This window comes from Odontesthes bonariensis, chromosome 22, assembly GCF_027942865.1.
Source record: "Odontesthes bonariensis isolate fOdoBon6 chromosome 22, fOdoBon6.hap1, whole genome shotgun sequence".
In the NCBI taxonomy this organism is placed as follows: domain Eukaryota; kingdom Metazoa; phylum Chordata; class Actinopteri; order Atheriniformes; family Atherinopsidae; genus Odontesthes; species Odontesthes bonariensis.
The window spans coordinates 25,489,799-25,514,629 of record NC_134527.1 but is presented as its reverse complement, the minus strand read 5'-3'; the positions used below and the strand labels follow the sequence as shown (position 1 = coordinate 25,514,629).

At 44.0% G+C, this 24,831-nt stretch overlaps 1 protein-coding gene across 3 annotated transcripts in view; it reads left to right on the top strand.

The window, feature by feature from the left end:
- The window catches only part of npy8ar (neuropeptide Y receptor Y8a), a 175,311-nt gene that overhangs the window by 120,281 nt on the left and 30,199 nt on the right, over positions 1 to 24,831 (top strand). For all 3 annotated transcript variants that reach the window (XM_075455301.1, XM_075455299.1, XM_075455300.1), the window contains 2 exons: positions 10,182 to 10,752; positions 21,337 to 21,578. In XM_075455301.1, the coding sequence (XP_075311416.1) occupies positions 10,444 to 10,752; positions 21,337 to 21,578 (551 nt within the window). In that variant the 5' untranslated portion in view covers positions 10,182 to 10,443. The remainder of the gene's footprint in view (positions 1 to 10,181; positions 10,753 to 21,336; positions 21,579 to 24,831) is intronic.

Sequence of the window (24,831 nt, the reverse complement as noted above, 5' to 3'; positions counted from 1 at the left end):
GTCAGCTTTGATTTAGTTTGCCTACTTTAAAGGAGTGATATATTCTCTCAGAAATATAATTAAAGGATTGGGCCTTTAAGATTCTGGGTAGAAAAAGCTTGATTGCATGGGCCAGCGCAGAGGCAGCGATCAGCTTCGTTAGCCCTGAGTGACACGTAATGAAAAAAGATGATCTAACTGCAATGCAGTGAATTTTTTTCCTGGTATATTTATGATGAAAATAAAGTATTCCTATTAGAGAAGCTTAAGAAAAGGAGACAAACGCTGTTATCTTTTCACTGTAACGTACATGTAAGGAGGGAATGCTGCAGAGTAGAACTCAGCAGTGCTGCTATGTGGGGTCAGATATATTTGTGTAGAGGAACTGAAATACCAAAGGGTATCGCCGTCATGATGAGGTAAAGTGGCAGAGTGTAGGGCACCCCTCCCCCACCTTACTATGTGTCTCTGCAAATTATCATCATGTCCTGGATCTTTACGTTCGACCCTTGAATCTTAGCAAGTGTTCTCCTAATTTTGGTATGTTCACTGTGATGCAACAGCGGCCTGTTTGATGCTTCGTCAGTCAGTGTGTTGTCTAAATGTCCTTGAATGCTTCCTTGAATAAATATGTTGGATCAGTGGTGTTTGACATCAGCCAAAGTGCCAACCTCACCTCTGAAGCTCAGCAGAACTGACAACATTATTTCTTTCATTGATGTACAGATACAGACAGAATAGCTGACTTTTTCATGCTTGAGCTATTCACTTCCCAACATATTCTCTGCAACATCTACAGCTGAAATAGACCTTAACTGGGAGAGGAAATCCTAAGTGGCTGCATCTGTAGATCATGTTTGCTGGGAACTGATGAATGTCTGAGGAGCATCTCCATAATGTGATCGTCTCTGACTGGATAGTAGGGGGATCATGTGTTAATTTCATGTTTAATTGAGCATCCTCGATGAAGGGAAAACATCAGCTGTTTCTTAATCTGTCTCTCTCGCACGTACACACACAGTTGACACGTTACATCACAAGTGGCTGTAATTCAGTAGAAGAAGTAGTTGTCCTAACATGAAACAAACCTTAAGGAGAAAAAACAACAACTGTGGAGGACATCAACAGGAGGAAAATGGAGAGAGCTCTTCATCAGGAATTGCTTTAATTTCCGGGAATATGGAATATTATATCATATCTGTGAAGATGTCGGTCAGTCACTGAGTTTGTTGGATCAGACCAGAAATAGCTGCTGAGTCACCTCATTGTTTCCATTCATCTTGTCTTTTTCACATCTTTAAAATGCAAATCAAAATTAGGAAAAGAAGCTCAGCTAATGTTATGAAATAATAATCATAACTGTTGAATTTGAAGAAGACCTGTCTCCATATGTCGCTCCACTGGTTTGTCTGTATCTTCTTCTTTCTGGTTTCCAGTCAGCCGTTTACAGCCATGAGAAATGTCACATACAGCGCCACCTGCTGACCACATTAGACACACTGGTTTATTGACCCCAAACCAGCTGATGGGAAGAAGACAGATGAACTTAATCTCTTTTTCAAAAGTTCCCTCCAGATTTGCTTGGCAGCTTCATGGAAACACAACAAATGAAATTTGACAGACTTCACCAAGAGGCAAATTTTGTTATGCAACTTAATATGACAGTTTCCACAATAATAGTGAGTTGATATCTTGAGTTCATACTCAAGACATGAAAGTCAAAGTAAAAGTAAGAATCGCTCTGTTATATATTTATATTTTAAAGTTTGCGTCATCCTTAGTTTCCCAACTTTTGCTGATTGCTGATTTTACTTTTATTTGAAAGCACTTTGAGTGATCAACAAGACAAGAAAAGTGACCAAAGCAGCTCCATCTCTCCTCTGAAATGACGCATTCATGCTTCCTTGTTCTCTTCGTCATGACTCGTGTTTGATAGCTTTTCTAAAATACAATTAATTCAAGCCTGCAACACAATGCTGTGTTTCCTGACTGGTCCTGTGCATCTGAGGACGATTTCAGTTTGGACTCGGTAAACATCAGATTCTGTCAGTGTTCACTCATGTTTGGGCCCTCAAATGAAGGGTTGTTCTAAAAAGAAGAAGTGCTTGTAGCTCTTCTGAACTACCACACCTGACAAATAAATTGACAAAATGTCACAAACAGTATGCTGTGGTGGAATATAGTGACGTAAACTAAGCTTCAGCTCCAGTTAAGTGTGTAAAAATTATTTAGATTTTCCTTTGTTAATAGATGTTTGTGTTGCCAGATATCTGTGTGCTCCTCAGACAAATAAGGACCGCTAAAAAGTTAAAAGCTTTTTTCATTGAAGCTGTAAAAACAACTGCGCTGCCTTTAAAGGCCAACCGAGGCCGGCTATAAAAGTGCGATATTCACCATACACACCAGCTTTAAACAATCATGTTTACAGTCTGCTTGATTTCTCTGGTTATAACATCTGTACAGGGGGTGAATTTTTATATGACCGTTTGAATTGTTAAAAGATCTAACCTTGAGCTTTATTCTTCTTGGGGCAGCATTGAGTGCCAGGTGAGTTACAAACATTGGGCCTCATGCAACAACCGTTCGTATGCACGGATTTGTTCTTAAGTCATGCGTACGAGTGATTTAAGAGAATTTGCGCATTCACCAATCTTTTCGTATGTTACGTTTTCTTTCAGGTACGAACAGAATTTACGAGTGATCCAGAGCTGACGTAGGAGTTTCGTAAAATAGTCTGCCGTTGTCCGAATCAAGTTTGCTTGACAAATAGATTTTATATATTCATTACATTACATTACATTACGGTCATTTTGCAGACGCTTTTAACCAAAGCGACTTACAATAAGTGCGTTCAACATCGGTAGGCAAAAGAACTTCAGGTCACGAGAAATCATAAGTGCATTTCCTTCCAATACCAAACAGCTAAGAGCAAAACTAGTGCTAGAGTAAGTGCGATAAGTCAGATACCTCAGCCTCTCACCAACTGCACACCAGTCACAGCGGGGTGGGGATGCAAACCCTGGTTCGGGTAGGGGAAGAAATAAAAGAGGTAAGAAAAGCAGGAATGGGATGCAAACCCTGGTTCGGGTAGGGGAAAAAATAAAAGAGGTAAGAAAAGCAGGAATGGGATTCAAACCCTGGTTCGGGTAGGGGGTAATGAAAATATAGAGGGTGCCAGTGGTGGAGGAAACAATAAGTGCGTAAGGAACTAGGACGGATCAGGGTAGTTTTTCCTGAAGAGGTGGATTTTCAGCCTGCGGTGAAAGATGGGCAGCGACTCAGCTGTCCTGATATCAGTCGGGAGATCGTTCCACCATCGGGGTGCCAGAACAGAGAAAAGCCGTGACTGTGTCGATCGTGCGCAGGGACCCCTGAGTGACGGGGCAGCCAGGCGCCTGGTGGCCGCAGAGCGAAGTGGTCGGGCGGGGGTGTAGGGCTTGACCATAGCCTGGAGGTATGAAGGAGCTGTTCCTTCCACTGCCCTGTAGGCCAGCCCCAGAGTCTTAAACTGGATGCGAGCAGCTACAGGGAGCCAGTGTAGAGAGCGGAGAAGGGGAGTGGTGTGGGAGAACTTGGGGAGGTTGAACACCAGACGAGCAGCAGCTTTCTGAACCAGCTCCAGAGGTCTGATGGCAGAAGCCGGGGCGCCAGCAAGGAGGGAGTTGCAGTAGTGTAGGCGGGAGATGACAAGAGCCTGGATGAGCACCTGTGCTGCCTTGTCGGTGAGGAAGGGGCGAATCCTCCGGATGTTGTAAAGGAGGAATCTGCAGGAACGGGTCACTGATGCGCTGTTTGGCGAGAACGATAGTTGGTCGTCCAGGGTCACACCCAGATTCCTCGCGGTCCGGGTTGATGTCACCACAGTCATCCATGGTGATGGCCAGGTCTTCGAATGGGCAGCCCTTCCCCGGGAGAAACACCAGCTCAGTCTTGTCCAGGTTGAGCTTAAGGTGGTGCATCGACATCCACCCCGAGATGTCTGCCAGGCACGCAGCAATGCGTGCTTCCACTTGGGTGTCAGAAGGGGGAAAAGACAGAATCAGCTGGGTGTCGTCTGCATAGCAGTGGTAGGAAAAGTTATGGGAGTGGATGACAGAACCAAGAGATGATGTGTAGAGGGAGAAAAGAAGAGGACCCAGGACCGAACCTATTCAAATACTTTGAAGCAAACATAAATAATAATATACATCATGTCCCATAATGATGCTGACAATATTATGTTTGACTTAAATTATGCACTTTGAATTGAAGGTTAATTTGACTATATAACAAGGTCAATGGGAAGCGTAACCAGTGGCTGACTTGCTACTTTTGGATGCCTTAGCGCATGTGTGCTCTGAGACTGTGTAGACAGACAAATGGCTGACATCCCGATTTAGATTGTCAAGGACTGTGCTGCTGCAAATATGCAGCTTGCTAGAGCCACAACTCCAGAGAGAAACACGGCGATCAAATCCAATTCCACCACACGTCCTGGTCCTTACCACCCTTGGATTTTTGGCCACTGGAACCTTTCAGAGGGAGATTGGAGAAAGATCAGGTGTGTCCCAGTCCTCTATGAGTCGTGCACTCCCCTTGGTCATCAAAACTCAGTTTATCACCCATGGTACATCAAATTCCCATACACCGCTGTCCAACAAGTACAAATTAAGAGGGACTTTCATGGATTGGCTGGACTGCCAAACATAATCTCGTTTGGCAGGCACCCATGCCGTTGTGTAGCACACTGAGCTGAAGGCCAGGTGGGTGTGGCTCGAAACAGCGGGGGTCAAACTGCTCTATAGCCCAGAGAAGGCATGCCAGATTTGCACAATATTTCCATGAACAAGGGTCTCCTACCACCCGAACAATCCCATGCAAACCAGAAGGTGTGGTGCCAGAAGACCCCCCCCCCCCCCCCCATCAAAGAGCCATCATGATGAGGCAACAACTGATTGCGCGCCTTTAGTTGCAGTCATCGAGCGCCTGGCCATGGTGAGATATTTCGGTTTTTTTTAAGCCATTTTCATATCAAACCATTTCTTTTTTATTTCGGTGACATTATGAACTACAGGTGACATGGAATTAACAGCACTCATAATTGCTTCCCATTTCTTTGCTTTAGCAGGTCCACTTCTGACGCTGCTAAAAATGACAGATTTTCCTTTTTGGATCTCTGAAAGCAGAACTTCAATCTCAGAGCCCGTAAAGTTGTTCTTTTTGCGCCTTGATGCCATTCTCATGACTCAACACTCAACACTTCCTGGCACAGGAGAGAGGAAGCATATAGCCTTATATGGTATAATTTTGTGTGTGGAGTATGCAAATCTACTTTCCTCGTGCACGTGCACTTAAATACGCACGGGTGGCATTCATCATTTATGCAGGTCGTTTACACACTTTACACACTTCCCAAGTTAAGACCGTTTGTTGAATCTGACGTGGCGTGTTCGTACAAGACCTTCGTACGAAAAAAGTGAGAAAAATTTAAAATAAAAATATGAAAATGTTCTTGCATGAGGCCCATTGATTCTTATATCAGGAAAAATTATTATTTAGACCTTTTTCAATGAAAAAGTTTAATCTTTTAAAATATGTATCTTTTTTCTTTCCGTTTATTTCTTTAAATTAGATAACAAAGTAGATGCTTGTCTTACATGATAGAAAACATGTGGATGTGAAAAAGAAAGGACTGGTTAGAGATCAGATAGACTGTATTATGTTAGTTGTATTATGTGTGAATTTGCAGCATGTTGGAGATGTCTTCATTGTAGTTCCACATCTTCTTGGTGTGTTTTCACTGTAAGTGATTACTGTTTTATTGCTTCGAGTGTGCACAATATCTGCTTAAGCAAGTAAACAGACATTTTGAGAAAAGTATGCATGCTTGTGAAGGAGAGGCAGAGCATCAGATGGCAAGATTTCTGATGAGCGTTATCACAGGCGGGTGGATGGTGCGATTGAGTCAGTGCGGAGGTGCAGCAACACCTGTGACTGTGTCTCATTCTTTGGCAGCTCGGTCCCTCAAGGCCCATAACGGCTGTCAGAAGAGAAGAAGAAATTCAGAGTTGCAGAGACAGACGGAGATCTGCACACACAGTCTGGCAGCAGGAACAGTAACTGTCAACTGATAGTATCTTTGCACTATATACTTTGATGGATGTTGTAATCAGTGGATGTGAATTGGGCCAGCAGGAGCGGATGCTGTGATTTACCAGAAGTGCTGGATGTTAATAAGCTGCATCTTAATTAAACAGTTAAAGGGGAAGTTTGTTTTTTTTAAACCTGGACCTTGTTTCTGGCATAAAATATGTTCATCTACTCACAGGTAACAGTTTGGTGAAAATCGGCGTCCTTCGGAAGATATTTAGATGCCTGGAGATCCGTGTATATCCATATAACAGGAGAGAACGGGGCAAAGACAATACAGCCTCTAAATAAGGCATTATTTGTCTTTATTTCACCAATACTTTAAGACGAATGAACGCGTACTTTTGCACTGTTAGCTCATAGCTGCCGTGATGTTGTTATGCGGGGCTATCGGGGGGCTTAGGGGAGCTTTCTACACAAACACTTCTAATGGGATGACTTAAAGCTAGATTTATAGTTGATGCGTCGCTCACAGCGCGGACGGCACATGACATCAAAATGACGTTTCTAACCTGGCGCGCGCCATGAAAAGGCGGCGCAGCGCGTTGTCGTGCACCAGTCGAAATTTGTAACTTGGCGCGCGCGGAGAACGACAAACTGGATGGACCAAAACGAAAACAGGCTCACGGCTGATGGTTGTGTCATGTACAATACTTTGTGCAATTATTTTCAAATAAATTATGTCGTTAGGAATTTGCTGTTGTTTTATTCACTGGTATTTACTGGAAGCGGCTTTGAGTATTAAGCGCTATATAAAACTGATCTATTATTATTATGATTGCATCCTGAAAGGTAACAATAATTCTTGAGTGTGTCAATTGAAGCACACTATTTCATAACAAACAAACAAAGAAAGGTAACACAATACACTTAAAAGTCCTATAACAATATTCTAAAGGGCGGTTTATGGTCGGAAACCAGGTCGTCTGCGTGTGTGTCGCAGTTAACGCAGACATGCCCCCCCCCCTTACGCAGACACTCTGGTGCACGTCCCCAAAATTGTAACTCACCGCAGACAGTGCCGCAGATATCGTTGCAGGGAGGAGAGAAAGAAGGCCTCTGATTGGTCAACTCTACATCCGCTCTACACTATGCGTATTTCCGGTTTGCTAACCAGCTAATGGTGACGCTAACCGTGACGATTCTTTCGCCTCTCTGCCAGCTCCAGTAGTAGCAATATTTCTTCTATTTCTAGATCGATCAGCTGCATCTCAATCAAAGTGCGCATTCGTCCAGTCGCCATTGTTGTTGAATGACCTCCGTAACCGGAAGAGAAACACGCCACCCACCACACCCACAATCCTAGCTTGTTCGTGATTGTCCCTCTTGCGTTGTGGTGTGGAATGAACCGCGCTTCAAAATTGGGCATAAATCAAAAATAACTGCGTCATGTCTGCGACAAGCTCACTGCGACACACTGCTGCGAGAGTATACACGGCCCTTAAGTACTATATCAGCCTATAATGGTGATAACACACCTATTGAAATTTCAACTTCTGCAGGCTCATCAGCTATTATGCAAGTAATCTTTCTCTTTCGTCGCCTTTTCGCCAGCAAGGTTTAAAGCAACATTTCATCTTCCAGATTCTGCAGCAGTATCATTGATGACAGTGGCATTGTTTTCTTCTCCACTTTCGTCGTTGAAGAGTAGTTGTCTATCGTACTCAAAGTCGTCGTCCACGTCGTAAAAATCTGATAAATATCATGCCATGTTGCACAAAACTAGCAGTAGCAAACTCCGTGTGAAGTTAGCCGACCGTCACAGAGCAGGGAGTAAATAAGCTGTGCTGCAGCGGTGCGCGTCAATGAAGTCATCCGACTGTCACAGAGCAGGGAGTAAATAAGCTGTGCTGCAGTGGCGCGCGTCAATGAAGTCATCCCAATAGACGCGTATGTAGAAAGCTTCCTATAAGCCCCCCCGATAGCCCCGGATAACGACAACATGGCAGCTATGAGCTAACAGTGCAATAGTAAGCGCTCATTCATTCATTCCGCTTAAAGTATTGGTGAAATAAAGACAGACAATGCCTTATTTAGAGGCTGTATTGTCTATGCCCTGTTCTCTCCCGTTATATGGGTGTACGCGGATCTCGAGTAATCTAAATATCTTCTGAAGGACACCGACTTTCCCCAAACTGTTATCGGTGAGTAGTTGAACGTATTTTATTCCAGACACAAGGTCCAGGTTTAAAAAAAGCAAACTTCTCCTTTACCTCAGAGTCAAAAGTCACTTTACCTCAGAGGAAAAGTGTATCACAAATAAGAGTTGGAGAAGAAAGCTAAAGAGGTGGTTTAATGTTCATGAGTGGAACTGCAGTTTGATAATATACAGTCTAAAGACGTGAGATGTAAAGCTGTAGCATGAAACAATAGCAAAGTTCTATTTATGTTATCAAAACTATTTTATTTAGTATCTACAGTCGCTGCTCAGGTGAATAAACCATTCATTTTTGCCCAGCGGGTCCTTCTACACAGCATAAATGGAATGCTGAGGAAGTGGAGGAGTTGGTGGTTGTGGAAGCTTTGGGGTTACACATTTGAGAAATGGAGAATCAGTCTTAATACATTGTGCTAGAACTGAACAGCGCATGTTAATTGACCTCATCGAAGAAGAAAAAGCAGGAAGAGGAAAAGAAAGTTCAGGTTCAGTAAGAGCATAAAACAAGAAAATGCTAATCCCTGATGAGGAACAAACAGAGTGATGCTAAAGCAGCTTAATTCTCCTGCAGAGGTAATTCAGCCTCCAGAAACAGATGCAGTTTGTTGTTGTGATTGAGGGAACATTTGAGTTGGTTGGTATCTCTTACGTGACCACCAGATGTCAGAAATTATTACACACTATTCCTTTCAAGCTGCAGTCGGCAGGTTTTCAAAATTCCGAGTCTAAAATCATAAAATTCGAACTGATACAACTTTCAGGTCCCTCCCCCAACCTCTAACAAGCTCCGAATCGCCCCCCAAACCCCTCCCCCTCTGTGGACGAGGTTGTGCACGTGAGTTCACACCAGTGTGAGCGCACACAAGCTGGGGCAGACTCACACTCAGCAGCGTGTGCACAAGCTGTGATTGACAGGTAGGATTCCTCCACCCTAACTTGATTGGTTAAAAACAGCCGGGAGCGCTCGGTTTTTGCAAGCATGATTACAGGCTTCAGAGGGAGCTACAGATTTCGTTATTTTTCCTAAACAGCCTATTTAATATTCTACTTCCAGAATCCCATGACAGTTCAAGCTAATATGACTAAAAAAAAGTTGCCGACCGCAGCTTTAACTTGAAGTTGAAAGCAAGAAGGAGATAACTTGAATGAGCATCATCCTCATGACATTTAAAACAGAAACTTACATTTATGAGGGTTTTAAAGAAGTGAAATTATGTTTTCTTTATGCAAAAAAACAGCTTTCATTAACAATTATCAGCGATGTGGATTTGAACTTTAGCTGCAAATGCCTCCAAAGGTTTGCACAGGTTTGGTATAGTGTAACATCTCTATCTTCCCTTGGATAGAAACATAAATATACATTTATATGTAATATGTTTTCTAGTTTGTGTGCAGAGATTTGTTCCATAGATAGAGCTTTGAATAACAGACAATGAAGCTGAAAAGGAATGCATGAGGTTTTTTACTTTCAGACAGGAAATGTGAGCGTCTTATTTTTTACCATACATTGTTGTTTTTTCTTGCCTTCTGCTCTCATGTTGCTGTCTGTCCATTAGACACTGTGAACGTTCAGCAGCTTTGAAGTGAGGAGTCTCTGAGGAATGTTTTTAGATTTCCTGTGGGAAAAAAAAGGCAGCTCTGTGATATTACAGCAGCTGAGGTCTTTTATTGCTTCATCTACAAACGCTGAGTCCTTCCCTGGTGACCTGGACTGCATAATGCACCATCAAACCTACAATGCTGTATGCTAATGAGTGTCTGTGGGTGGTGGGGAGTGGTTCTGCAGAGGAAGAACAGCATGGGCTAATATATTCAGTTATTCCCCTACACAGCTCCACTTCACCTTTCAACACCTCTAACTGCTTTGCTGTCTGTTGTGAGCCCCCCCTCATTCTGTGTTTTCTCTCCTTCGCAGGGAAACACAGACACTGAGCTGATCCACCAGGATGCCAACAGAGATGGAAAAACAGGACAATTTTTATATTTGAACCACTCTGTTCCTCAAAAACATTCTTGCAGCTTATTCATGTAACTCCTCACTACATCTGTGCTCCTCCTGCGCCTCCTTCGCACTCTCATCTCTGCACACTTTTCATTTTCCTGGAAGAAGTAACTCGGCAGCCTTGGGGCTCTGGTCCTGTTCACCCCCTGACCCCTCATATCTATCCCTCTCTGCCATGTCCAACGACAGCAGCCTCCTTGGTGTCTGGGAGGCCTCTGACTGGACAGACACGTCTCAGTGCCCGCCCTCGGTAGGTGGGGCCACTTTCCTGATTGTGGCGTACAGTGCTGTCATAGCAATCGGGTTGCTGGGCAACGCAGGCCTGGTATTCATCATTGCCCGGCAACAGGAGTTACGCAACGTCACCAACATCCTGATCGCTAACCTGTCGTGCTCGGACATCCTCATGTGTGTGGTGTGTCTGCCGGTTACTGTCATATACACACTGATGGACCGCTGGGTGCTGGGAGAGGCCCTGTGTAAGGTCAGTGGACCATCACACACTGAGAAGATGCATATCTACTCCTGAACTGATATTTCATGTAAGAAAAGAGAAGCTTCCTACCCACCTCTGATCATTAGAGGCGTAACAAAAACTATTAAGGCAAAATGTATAGAGAATAAACATGTAACAGTGCCACAGTTCTCTTTGTAAGGCTTAAGATGTCCAAAAACTGCATGTTGTTTAAAGAAAAAGTACAAATCTATCAAATTAAAGGTTATGTATCAGGACATAAGGACAAAACAATCATCACGTCTTAAAATGAGGTAAAAATAACCTCAGATAAACAACACATGACATATTACATTGTGTCATTATTTATGGAACAAAAACTGAGACAAAACACAGAATCAGTGTGTGAAAAGTACACACTGTAAGTAAGTGAACCCTTACTGCTTCCACAGGAATTAAGAGGGTAAGTAGCAGCCAGGAGCTGCTGATCAATGCACTGATTAATTGATCATCAGTAAGAGTGAGCACCTCTATAAAAGCAGAAGTTTTGTCAGTTTGCTGGTGTGGAGCATTCAGGTGTGTGTTAACACAATGCTAAGGAGGAAAGACATCAGCAATGATCTTAGAGAAGCAATTGTTGCTGCCCATCACTCTGGGAAGGGTTATAAGGCCATTTTCAAGCTATTTGGAGTCCATCATTCTAGGAAGAGAAAAATTATTCACAAGTGGAAAACATTCAAGACAGCTGTCTTCCCATGAGTGGACGTCCCAGCAAGTTCACCCCAAGGTCAAAAACGCAAGAGCTACATCTCAGACTCTACAGACTTCAGTAAGCAAAAGACTGAACAAGTATGGATTGTTTGGAAGGGTTGCAGGAGAAAGCGTCTTATCTCTAAAAAGAACATGGCAGCACAGCTTAGGTTTGCAAAGATGCATCTGAACAAACCACAACACTTCTGGAACAATGTCCTTTGGACAGACCAGACCAAAGTGGAGATATTTGGTCATAATGCACAGCAGCACGTTTGGAGAAAACTTTAGGTTAAGAAATTAACCCCGGTTCTCTGAAACATGAGTGAAGTATCTCACTATGGGACACGCCCCCTGCGCTTGTCTCCATAAGCAATTTTCCACTACGTCAGTCCTGACTGGGAGACAGACGTGACGCTCGCTTCTTGGAGTAGGGCCTTCCTCCTCCTTAAAAGTCTGGGGAGGAGGAGACACACATCTTCCTCGCTCCAGGCAAGGAGGGTGATCGTGAGATACCTCACCTGTACAGCAGGGAGACTGACCCGCTGAGCCAAGAGTGGGGTTATATGTCCCTCTCGTGGCGTTATGCGAGGCTTTACAGCCACGTTCTGTTTCTGTTTTATTTTTATTCTTTTTATTTTTGTTTTCATTAATAAATCCGACTGTGCCTTTGGCTCTGGACCTGGATGCGCAGTGGAAAACAATTGTATTAATGACAATGAGGGGTGTGTGTGTTTTTTGGGCACTAGTGTGTGCTCGTGTAACGCAGGGTCTTTGCAAGGCTTTCTACAGGACCGACCTTCCTCTGCTTCTGGGGGCTGTAGACCAGAAGCTGTCGCAGAAGCCATCGCAGAAGCCGTCGCAGAAGCTGCGAGTCTCGTCAGGAACCCGGAACATGGCTTCTCCGAACTGGGCCGAAACAGAAACTCTTCCAGAGGGGGAAAGGCGGGCATCTGGCTGGGCCTGGCATCCCCTGCTGTGGACAGCAACCTAGGTGGCGCGTCGCTTTTTCTTTGTCACATTTGGAGCAAACGACTTCTTAGACCATGCGCCTTTCGGCTGCTGTGTTTTGCTTTGGGCAGCCGCCTGAGCCTGCGGCTGACGTCTCGAGATGCGGTAACACAGCCAGGTTAAAGCCTGGGTGAAGGTCTGCCGAGGAAATGCGGGGGGAGGAGGTAGCATCTTCCTGGGCAGCCACAGTTGAAGTGCTTCACCCTCCTTTTTCTTCTCCTCACACCTTCTCTTTATGGTGGCCACAGCCGGTCCAAAGAGGCCCTTCGGGCCAGAGGGACATCAAGGAGGTGGGCTTTCTCTTTTTGGGATAGGCTGGAGAGATTGAGCCACCTAACTCTCTCCTGCGCGACCATCAGGGCCATGGCTCTCCCTGATGCCTGGTCAGCGCATCTGTGTAGGCGTAAGCAGAGGTCAGTCACCCCGCAAACTTCATTCCACACGGCTGGAGAGGGTGAGGTCATCATTTTGTCCTGTAGTTAGGCCTGGTAGGCAAGCAGCATGGATGACGCTTTCAGGGCCCTCACAGACATGGCCACGGACTTGAAGCCCTTTTCAGTCAGTGAGGACTGGAAGCATTCCGCCTCGGACAGCAAAGCGGGGCCTGCCGCTTTCATGTTGGACTTCTGGCCGGGGTGGAGGTGGGATGCCAGGAAGGGCTCAACCGGGAGAAGGTGGGAGAAACATTTTTCCTCCAGGCACTCAGGGAACACCGGTAAGAAGTCTCTGGTGGAGGGTTTAGCCCTGGGGAGCCACCTTCCCCCGTATCGAGATGTGGAGGTCTCAGCGGGGGTTTCCGGCCACTCAACGCCCAGCTTTGTAGCTGCCCTCCTGCAGGTGTCTTGCAGGTCAGTACCGGGGGGCGGGTTTGGGTAGCCACCAATTGTCGCCTCCCAGGGGGCCGGCTTTGCAGCCGACGATGGAGCAAAGCCATATCTGTCTGTGTGGACGATCCAGCGTTGGGTGTAGCCCTTGTGTCTCTTTGGTCTCTCATATATATTCAGTAAACAGTGTTGGTCAAGTTACTTTTAAAAAGTAATTAGTTACAGTTACTAGTTACTGCTCCCAAAAAGTAATTGAGTTAGTAACTCAGTTACCACATTGTAAAAGTAATTAGTTACTCAGCAAAGTAACTGTGGCGTTATTTTTTGTGTTCTATAACGCTTTTACGTTCTATAACATCTTTAACATCAAATATGTTTATATTAACTGATTGAATTCATTCAAGGTAATCACAAGAAACTTGTGCTAAAGGGAAAAAAAAAAAAAAGCTGTATTTGGGCTTGGGCTTGGGTTAGCAGCTGCGGAAGCAACAAGTGTCATATTCGCATGGGTTGATGTAAGGTGCTTCATTAGATTTGAGTTACTTGAGGCAGACGTGGATAAAGTTTTTTTCCCTGGGCATAGCGTGCATGTTACATACACATTCTTGCCTTTTATCTCCACGGGTGAGAAGTAGTGCCAGTAAGTCCAGTTGGAGAATGCTACCTTTGAACTTCCCTGGCTCGTCGCCATTGTCGCTGTCTTGTGTGTGTTTAGTAGTCAGCGCGTGCAGTGAGACAGCGTGAGCAGGTCATCCGCCCACACAGCCAATCATCATCGCATTTGCAATGGTGTGATCATCCCCACCCCTGCTCTCTCCAGACAGCATGCAGCTGATGTGTAGCCAAAAGCCTACAACCAAATTGTAGTAACGCGCCACTTTATATTCTCAGTAACGATGACGGCGTTCTAACGATGGGAAAAGTAATTAATTAGATTACTCCGTTACTGGAAAATTAAAGCCGTTAGTAACGCTGTTATACTTAAACGCCGTTACTCCCATAACTCTGTCAGTGAATAACAGAACAAAACTTCAGCACCTTAAATTCATGAAAAAGATAACAAGGTAAAGTTATTTGCATCGTAGCAAATAACGATCATTAAATAATCCACCATTTCTAATTCTGACCATTCTACTTAGCCAAGTCCTTTTTAAATGTCCGGTGAAGCACTTTGCTGCTCTGTTATGAGACTCAACCGATCTTATATCAGATTTTGCTCTTAAACCAAATTTTAAAGGCTGTTCACCTCTTTATTTTCTCCGTCATCCTTGATTATAAGACCCATTATCAAAAATAATAAATATCTGTCAATACAATCTAAACTCCCACACTTCATCTAAAATTATTTCCTTTCTAATCTTATAAATGTGTACCTAACAAGCTCACACACACAAGTTATCAGTCAAAAACACCTTTATTTTTCTCCCTTCTCTATGTTCTGCTCTGTGAGGGAATTCTGCTCCGTAGGGAGATACACACCAAGTCCGAACGCCTTTGTTTCCTCTCTTTTATCTCTTTTTCTTGCTCCCCCACTCTTTTTTTTTTTTTTTCTAATGCAACAACTTGGTGTGTGAAGGTTGATGTGTGACAGACCGTTGTATCACGTATCAGATTATGCTTAAGACATGAATGGGTTTTTCAGCCACATCAGAGTTCATACACACTGATCCTTCCATTAAAATGGTCGGATCTTATGAAACACACTTTGTTTCTTGTGGCATTCAAGTCAGTGAAACAACGTATACACGCCGGGACACTAAATGAATGCTGCTACAAGAACTCGTAGTTTTGACCGTTACTCTCCTGCCGTCAGCAATCATACACTCATTTTATTGTTGTGAGACATGTAAAGGTATATGTATACATCCATCTATTCATATATCACTGTGTGTTATTTAATTTATTGTCAATAAGAATACTTTATTAAAGTATGTCAGTACTTTATATGTAAGTTAGTGGGTAGCCCTTCACAGACAAACAACAGTTAAGCGTGACAAGCAGCCAAAAGTATAACATTTCAACAGGACACTTACACAACACATTCAAACCCAATAGTCAGACATAATGCAAAACATTTACCCCAGCCAGCATTTCCTGCCTATTTCTTCTACAATTCACAATGTGCGCACACCTTTATTCTCAAAATCTTCAACTTGTACTCTTTTACCAAAGCTGCTACATTGGCCAAATACAGAGTCCCTTGGGTCCCATTTCAGCTAGTTTGCAAAACATGTAACAGGTAAGCACCACGCCTTTACATTGCAGCGCTATAAAGCAATATATATATATTTTTGGGGGCTTTTTTATGCCTTTAATGATAGGACAGTTGGAGAGAGACAGGAAGCAGGGAGCAGAGAGATGGGGAGGACATTCAGCAAAGGGCCGCTCGGTGCGGGACTCGAGCCGGGGCCAGCTGCAGCGAGGACTGTAGCCTCTGTACATGGGGCGGCTGCTTAACCCACTACGCCACTGACCGCCCCGCTATAAAGCAATATTAACGAGACCAAGGTCACTGTGACTTTAACTGTCAATATAAGCCAGAATGAATCCACGCTTAAAAACTTCAACAACTCTTTATTTCACTGCTGCCACGTGCACATCTGCCACGCCCAGAAACTTCAACTCTGTATTTTACTACTACTTAGTAAACCCTATAACAGCAACTCACAGTTCTGTTAAATTATTCCTCATCAACTTCAATTCTTTAAAAACAGCACAATACCTCTATTAAACCTACAAAAATGAGTCCTTCACTCATATCACACGGCAGGAAACCATCCAAACAGGTAATTTTAGCATGCCCAGTTGCAAAACAGAAAACACCAAAGCCCTCTAGTATGGCCCCCGCTCTCATGAGTAGGTGGAAAATCTCACCGTTTTGATTAGCCGGCCTCAGAGACCACAGGCCCCACTGAAAGGTCGGGGGAAAGCTGAAATGCCGAGCAGAAACTTCTCAATTTGTGATGCCAAGTTTGTAGTATATATGAGGGATGGTCGCCTTCAAACAGCCGATGTGTAGATGGTGAAGAAAGAACTCTGCTGACATAGACTTGGTTGAACAAAGAAGTATTTTATTGCCAACCAGGTCCGTCTCAGAATTACAGAATGATGCATCAAATCTGGAGAGATCCTCGAAGCCTGAAAGTCTGTGTCATCTCTCCTCCACTGAGGGTACTTCTCCCCTTATGTAGAGTAAACCATGCCCTATTTGGTGCAATAGGGCACCAAACTCGGTAGTCAGGCTAAAAGATATGTGATATCACGAGAGGCACGTCAACAGCAGGGCAGTTCAAATAGTGCGAGGACACCAGTTTTAAAATAGTTTCCAAGTTTTAATTGTGTACTTGGGGAAGTTTAAAAAAGGGTATCAAAGTTCATAACTTAAAACAAAAGGTCTTCTTTGTAAACGTTCAACACAAATCTTGGCCCGTGGCTCTTTAAAGGGGAACTTAAATTAATCTTCTTCTAACCAAAAAGTCTTTTCACCAGAAATCTTCACTTGCTCAGTCTCTGACAGTGTTCATCAAATCCACTCACACGTACTTCCAGGTGAGGGTCCAGTTAAGTTCCCCGGCATTCCACCGTGAAAGAAATAGTCCGTACAAGTTTTCACAGTGAAAGGATCCGTCCACAAGCCACTCTCTCCCAACAGCAGCTCCCCCTCTGAAAGACTGCAACACTGAGCTCTTAAGCTCAAGCAATCATCAGCCCTTAGTGGCCTCAGCTGTGTTCGGATGCCTTGTGGAGAGGGGTGCAGTTCTCGACTCCCCCACCAGATGGGGCCATGGCGAGTTGTGGTTGGAGCCATCTCGCTGGAACGTAGCACCCATCCACAATGCAGCCTCTCGTGACATCACAGTTTATATCCCAGCTGTGGCTGTCCTGGACATTCCTAACTGAGGGAGTTACGCATGGGGTGTCAAGGGGTGTTTCTCCAGATATTTATGTTTACCATTATTCATCTCCTGTCTGGACACACTGAACCTGATGCCCTTCTGAACCTCTGCTAAGTGTCAGACACTACAGTGGGGGGTTAGGTACCCCCAACATAGGGTCGGTGGTTGACAGGCTGGCCAGCAGCGCCAGTCAGCGTCGACTTATCTTATTCGAAAATCGCGCGCAGTGCTCGCAAGTGACTGGGGTTGCCAGGGTGGCCTGAGCGTGTTGCAGCCCGAGGCACGCCGAGCAGGCGGAGTGGGTATCCGCCCCGGAAATTTTCTGCACACGCACCATTTGGTTGCAGGTGTGAACCCCTACATGGTGAAAACCAGCGGCTACTGTTTGGGGACAGTCTAGGTGAAGGTGGCTACCGTTTGGGGACAGACCAGCTGAGGGTGACTACTGTTTGGGGACAGACTAGCCAAGGTAAGTCGCTACTGTTTGGGGACAGAGTAGCTAAAGTAATTCGCTACTGTTTGAGGACAGACTAGCTCTCACTGTTGGAAAACAGCTACTGTTTGGGCACTGTCTAGCTGGCTCTCATAGCTTTGCAGCTGCAGGGGAGCTAACACGTTAGCAGTCGGCGACCGAGTTGTGAGCTCGCTCTGTGACCAGTTAAGCTAGGGTTAGCCAAGTCTGCGTCCGAGAGTGGCTTCCAGGAGCGAGAAGAGGTTTAAGACTGAATAGATGACGTGACTCCCTGGTCTTATAAGGAGGAGGAAGGCCCTCCTCCAAGGAGCGAGCGTCACCTCTGTCTGCCAGTCAGGACTGGTGTAGTGGAAAATTGCTTCTGGGGACAAGTGCAGGGGGCGTGTCCCATAGTGAGATACCGAAACAAATGTTGAAAGAGAACCAAACACAGCATATCAGTAAAAGCCCCTCATACCAACTGTCATGTCATTACTATAGCCGTTTCCAAACATGAACACAAAAGATGTTGAGGAGAATGTGTTGACAATTTGGTCCAGACTTTAAGCACATTACAGCTGGACATTTTTTGTTAGAGATGCTCTCTGCTGGCTGGAAATGCAACTCAGGAACTGGTCTCTAGAGTGTGCAGGAGGCAGCACAAACTGCAGAAATGTTGAAATCAGAATAGCAGATGAAACTCCTTATTTTGTTGATATGACTACTGCATGAATATGCACATATCAACAATAGCAGAGAGTGGGCACAAAGCAGCTTACAAGTCAAAGTCAAATTTATTTGTATAGCACATTTCATGTACAAAACAATTCAAAGTTCTTTACATAAAATAAAAGCATTGCAGCAGGGAGTGAAAGAAGCATTAAAAATACATAAAAGAATATAAATAGAAACAAATTAAACACTTAAAATGATTACAAACAAGCAACAGTCTAGATAAATTCAAAGATAACGTGCAGATTTCATGCATAGACACATGAGAAAAGAAATGTTTTTAACCTGGATTCAAAAATGTCTACATTTGGTGAAAGTTTAATCTCCACTGGCAGTTTGTTCCACTTGTTTGCAGCATAACAGCTAAATGCTGCTTCTCCGTGTTTAGTCTGGACTCTGGACTGGACTAGCTGACCTGAGTCTTTGGATCTAAGAGCTCTGCTAGGTTTATATTCTCTGAACATATCACAGATGTATTTTGGGCCTAAACCGTTCTGGGATTTGTAAACCATCAGCAGGCTTTTAAAATCTATTATGTGACTGACTGGAAGCCAGTGTAAAGATTTTAAAACTGGTATGATGTGTTCAGATCTCTTAGTCCGGGTTAAAACTAGCAGAAGCGTTCTGGATGAGCTGCAGATGTTTAATGCTCTTTTTGGGAAGTCCAGTTAAAAGACCATTACAGTAATCAAGTCTACTGGAGATGAATGCATGGATGAGTTTCTCCTGGTCTTTTGGGGAGAGAAAACCTTTAATTCTGTTGATGTTTCTGAGATGGTAAAAAGCTGCCTTGGTGATGGCTTTGATGTGGCTGCTGAAAGTCAGATCTGAGTCTATCAACACTCCAAGGTTAAAAACTAGGTCAGTGATTGTAAGGGCCCGAGTCTAAAGATATTTACCAACGCTGACCCTCTTCTCTTTGCTACCAAACAGAATGATCTCAGTTTTGTCTTTATTTAATTGTATAACATTCTCTCTCATCCAGGTGTTTACTTCCTCCAGACACTAACACAGTATGTCTGCTGGGCTGCAGTCGTCAGGTGACAGAGACACCTAAAAAAGCAAAGCAAATGTAGATGTGATGCTTCCCAATACTGATAAAGTTGTGTATCGTCTGCATAACTGTGATAATTGATGTTAAAGTTCTGCAATATCTGACCCAAAGGGAGCATATACAAGTTAAACAGAAGAGGTCCAAGAATTGACCCCTGGGGGACTCCACAAGTCATGGCCACTCGCTCAGATTCATAGCTGCCAATTGTAACAAAATAACTCTGGCCTTCTAAGTAGGACCTGAACCAGTTAAGGACCGCTCCAGAAAGTTCAAAACAGTTTTCCAGCCTGTGCAACAGGATTCTGTGATCTACAGTATCAAACGCAGCGCTGAGGTCCAACAGAACCAGGACTGAAACATTACCAGAATCAGTATTCAACCTGATGTCGTTTAACACTTTGACCAGAGCTGTTTCAGTGCTGTGATAACGTCGGAAGCCTGATTGAAAGTTATCAAGACTTCCACTTTCATTCAGAAAGTCGTTGAGCTGGTTAAATACAACTTTCTCAATAATCTTGGATATAAAAGAGAGGTTAGAGACAGGTCTGTAGATCTGTCTGTTCATCATAGTTCTCTTCTTTAGGAGTGGCTTAATGGTGGCTGTCTTTAGTGACTTGGGAAAAATGCCTGATGCCAGTGAGCTGTTAACTATTTGTAGGAGATCACTTTCTACTGAGGTAAAAACAGTTTTTAAAAAGTCGGATGGTATTATGTCCAGAGTGCAAGTTGTTGATTTCAGATGCCGAACTGTTTCCTCTAGGTCAGCAAAAAGGACAAACTCACCATTTTACATGGGGGCTGAGTGAAACATCTCTACAAAAATACACAACACTTGTTCAGCCCTTGAGTTAGGAAATTTTTTTCTGCTTGAATGATTCATAGATCAGAGTTAAGTGGCTTAACAAAGAAAAAACACATTCCTCTGAAAATGGTCAGGTACAACTGAACATTCAGGGACTGAAAAAGAGTGAAAAAGCAGCCAAAGAAAAACTTTGAAAGACGTTCAGAAAGCCTGGAGGACTACTGATCAGGACCACTGTAAAGATTACAAGAAAGTCTGAAAGAAATGAGGACTGGATCAAGACTTTTGCAAAGTACAATATTTTAATGATTATTTCAAATAATTATTCTTAAAAAGACAGAAATAAAACGTCTAAAGTACTTAAACTAAAAAAATTGTCAACTCATTAAACTCCATTTCCAAATATAGTCTGATATTAAAAGTATTTATTTTAATCGATTTTCATGACATTCATTTTTCTGTAACCAACCAAACATCAAATATCTGATTTGAGCTTTTAGAGTAACAGTAAAAGTTGAGAAGAGCAAAGTAGAACAGCTCAGCATCATTTTTCATTCAGCAGACATCCCTCGGGAGCAGTGACAAAAAAAACAAAAAACAGCACTGCCTAATTAGAATATCCCTTTAATGGTTCACAGCTTGACGACCCTCAACATGGGGGCGTTAAATCCATTTGTTAGTCCATGGCACAGATTAGCAGTGTTTCTTTGACCAGATTTTTTATTTTCTGACACTATTTGATCTCATGTTGTCAGATAAATCATTCAGCCCAGGCAATCGTCTAACTGCTTAATTTTGGGTTTTGAGCTGGGGCCAGTCCCCCACACAGGAGGAGATAATGGAAAGACTTGTCATGTGTTGCACTGAAGCAAACTCAAAAAATGCACAACCAGTTTCCAATTTAATGAATAGCTACAAACCCAATGATACACTGTGGATTTTGGGGTCCTGGTTATGGTAAAAGAAAGTGTCAACTTCTTGGCCAAATTGGTCCCTTGGGGAATATAGACAATACCAAACAAAGGGGGGGGGGGGGGGGGGAGGCAGCTCTTTGCAATGAAGTTTTCTTAATTCTCTCTTTTTAACCTGTCCAGGTAACTCCCTTTGTTCAGTGTATGTCAGTGACAGTTTCCATCTTCTCCCTGGTGCTCATCGCTTTGGAGCGTCACCAGCTGATCCTCCATCCCACCGGCTGGTCCCCCGCTGCCGGCCACTCCTATCTGGCTGTGGGGCTCACGTGGCTGGTCGCCTGCTTCATCTCCCTGCCCTTCCTCTCCTTCAACATCCTCACCAATGATCCCTTCCAGAACATCAGCCTGCCTGCCAACCCGTTCAGGTGAGACTGAATGTACGGGATTAAAGTATGTCACAGATCCAGGATAAAAAAGGACTGAGGTTGATATCAGAATCAGAATCGCCTTTATTGTCATTATAATTTGCATTACAATGAAATTTGGTTGCAACTCCAAAGGTGCTTATAAGACATCAGAAATTAAAACAAGACTATGTTTAAAGTAAATTTAAATATATTTAAATAAAATTAAATAAAATGAAGGCACAGTAATAAAATATTGCACATTTTTCCAGAATTGCATGGTATGAAATTGCGCATGAGGTGTATTGCACAGTTCTCATTGCGTGTGGTGATGGATGAACTGTAAAGATTTGGTATCTATTTATTTCTATTGTTCAGTAAAGTGATGGCTCTTGGATAGAAGCTGTTCCTGAGCCTATTTGTCCTGGATTTGTGTGACCTGTAACGTCGTCCAAACGGTAGCAGGTCGAACAGGTAATTTCTGGGGTGGGATGTGTCTTTTATGATGCTGTCCGCTCTGCTGAGGTAGCGAGAAGTGGCAATGTCCTCCAGGCTGGGCAGGGAGCAGCCAGTGATCCGCTGGGCTGTGTTGATCACCCTTTGTACCGCTTTCCTGTCTGCTGCTGAGCACCCTCCGTACCATGCTGTGATGCCGTACGCGATGATGCTCTCAATGGTGGCTCTATAGAACAGCACCAGAAGCTTTACCTCCAGGTTGTTCCTCCTGAGGACCCTCAGGAAGTGGAGTCGCTGCAGTGCCTTCTTCACCACCACTGTGCTGTTAGCAGACCAGGAGAGACTGTCGGAGATCTGCACTCCCAAGAACTTTATGGAGCTCACCCTTTCCACACAGACCCCGTTTATGTAAAGCGGGGCTGGGACAGCTCTTCCCTTCCTGAAGTCCATTATTATTTCTTTCGTTTTTGTGGTGTTCAGTGGCAGGTTGTTTGCTGTACACCACAGTGTCAATTTGTTAACCTCCTTCCTGTAATCAGACTCATCTCCCCCTGAGATGAGTCCAATCACAGTGGTATCATCCGCAAACTTTATGATAGTGTTTGAGAGATGGGTCGGAGAGCAGTCATGTGTGTACAGGGTGAACAGGAGAGGGCTCAGTACACAGCCTTGAGGGGAGCCAGTGCTGAGTTTGATAGTGGAGGAAAGGTGAGGGCCTAATTTCACAGACTGAGGGCGGTCTGTGAGGAAGTTCCTAATCCAATGGCATATGGGGGTCGAGATGCCCAGGACTGAGAGTTTCTGGACTAGGATCTCCGGGATGATGTGGTTGAAGGCTGAGCTGAAATCTAGGAAGAGCATCCTCACGTAGCTTTCCCTTTGCTCCAGATATTGATGGCATCCTCGGTGGAGCGGTTTGCCCTATAGGCAAACTGGTAAGGGTCCAGAGTGGGAGGGAGGCAGTCTCTGATGTGTTTTGAGACCAGTCTCTCGAAGCACTTCATGACCACCGGCGTAAGTGCAACAGGCCTGTAGTCATTTGCGCTCTCCACTACTGACTTCTTGGGGACTGGGATGATGGTGGAGGATTTAAGGCAGAGTGGGATGATGGCCTGCGACAGGGACAGGTTGAATATATTGGTGAAAACACCACCCAGTTGGTCAGCACACGCTTTTAGCACCTTGCCAGGTACACTGTCGGGGCCGGCCGCCTTCCTGGGGTTCACCGTCTTCAGCACATGTCTAACGTCATGCTCCTGGAGTATAAGCGCGCTGGTGCTGGGGGTTGATGGGTGTGTCTGGTGGGGGAGGATTGATGGTCTGTCTGCTTCAAAACGGGCATAGAAGCGGTTCAGTTCCTCTGCCCGTGAGGCGTCAGTACTAGCGTCTGCCGGGTTTCTGCATTTGTAATTAGTGATGTGATTTATTCCTTGCCACATCTTCCTGGGGTCATTTACAGCGAAGTGATCCTCCATCTTTGCTTTATAGTCCGCCTTTGCCTCCCTGATGCCTCTTTTCAGTTCAGCTCTAGCCGCGCTGTACAGGGCCCTGTCCCCCGATTTAAATGCGTTGTTACGGCTTTTTAATAGGGATTTGACTTTGCTGTTCATCCAGGGTTTCTGGTTTGGAAAAACTCTTATTTTTATTTTTTTTTCAGCGACAATGTAGATAACTAGCTTATTTTCAAGCCTCAGAAGGGTAGGGGGTTAGAAGATATTTAAGATATCAAATGGCAAATTGAAAAGACTAACTGCTCTAGTTTTAAAAGAACAGTTTAAATCCAATTTTGCTGTATTTTCCATTTCATAATGCTTAGTGTGTTTTAAGTGGGTCGATTGTATTGTTGAAATAAGCATCACTTTACCTCAAAGACATTTGGATTGCTTTATATGTTGCTTCAAAACCTAATTAATGCACCTTCACACCATCACACATCACGCTTTTAATGCTCATAACAAGCTGATGGTTCCTCTCCTCTGTATCTCAGAGGATGTAGTGTTAATCATTTCAAACTGAATCTCTTATTCTGATTGGTCAGACTACAGGACAGTTTTAATTTGACTTCAACCCATCTTAAATGAGCTCAGGTCCAGAAGGGGCAGCAAAGTTTCTATGACATATTTCTTTGTTTTTTTTATGGTGGAGTTTTAACTTCATGTGTGGCTGCAGAGATGAGCTGTGTTCACTGATGGTTGTTTTCACCACAGAATTAGGTCTATTTTTAATGCAGTCTGAAAATCACCAACAATCAGTGCTGGTTTTCAGTCTTGTCTTCAGAGATTTCCCTGAAAACTACAAATTCTCTCTAATTTCAAAGGGATAGTTCGCCTCTTTTGACATGAAGCTGTATGACATCCCATATTAGCAATATCATTTATTAAATTTGACTTACCCCATTCTGCGTCCTGTGAGCCGAGTTCCAGCCTCGTTTTGGCGTTGACGAAGATAGTCCGGCTAGTTGGCTGGGGCTTAAAAAATAAAGCATCTTGCTTCTCAAAACAATATGCGTTCAAAAGAGTAATACAATTGCATCACAAAATCGTTCATCCAGAAAAAGTCAGCCCTCACAATCGCTTGGCGCTATTTTCTCTCTACCTTCGTATCACTACGGGCTGTGTAGACTGTGCAGACTTAAGTGCAGACCGAGCACTCCCCTGCTTCCGAGCAGTAAACACCGTAACATGTGCGGCTATCGGCAGGGGCTGCACGCCCCAGCCAGGATACATACCAGAAACCGTCTTACACAAAAGAATACCAGGAGAATTTATACTGAGGGACAAATTACAAAATGAGCAACAGTTGAAAGCAATCAGCAACA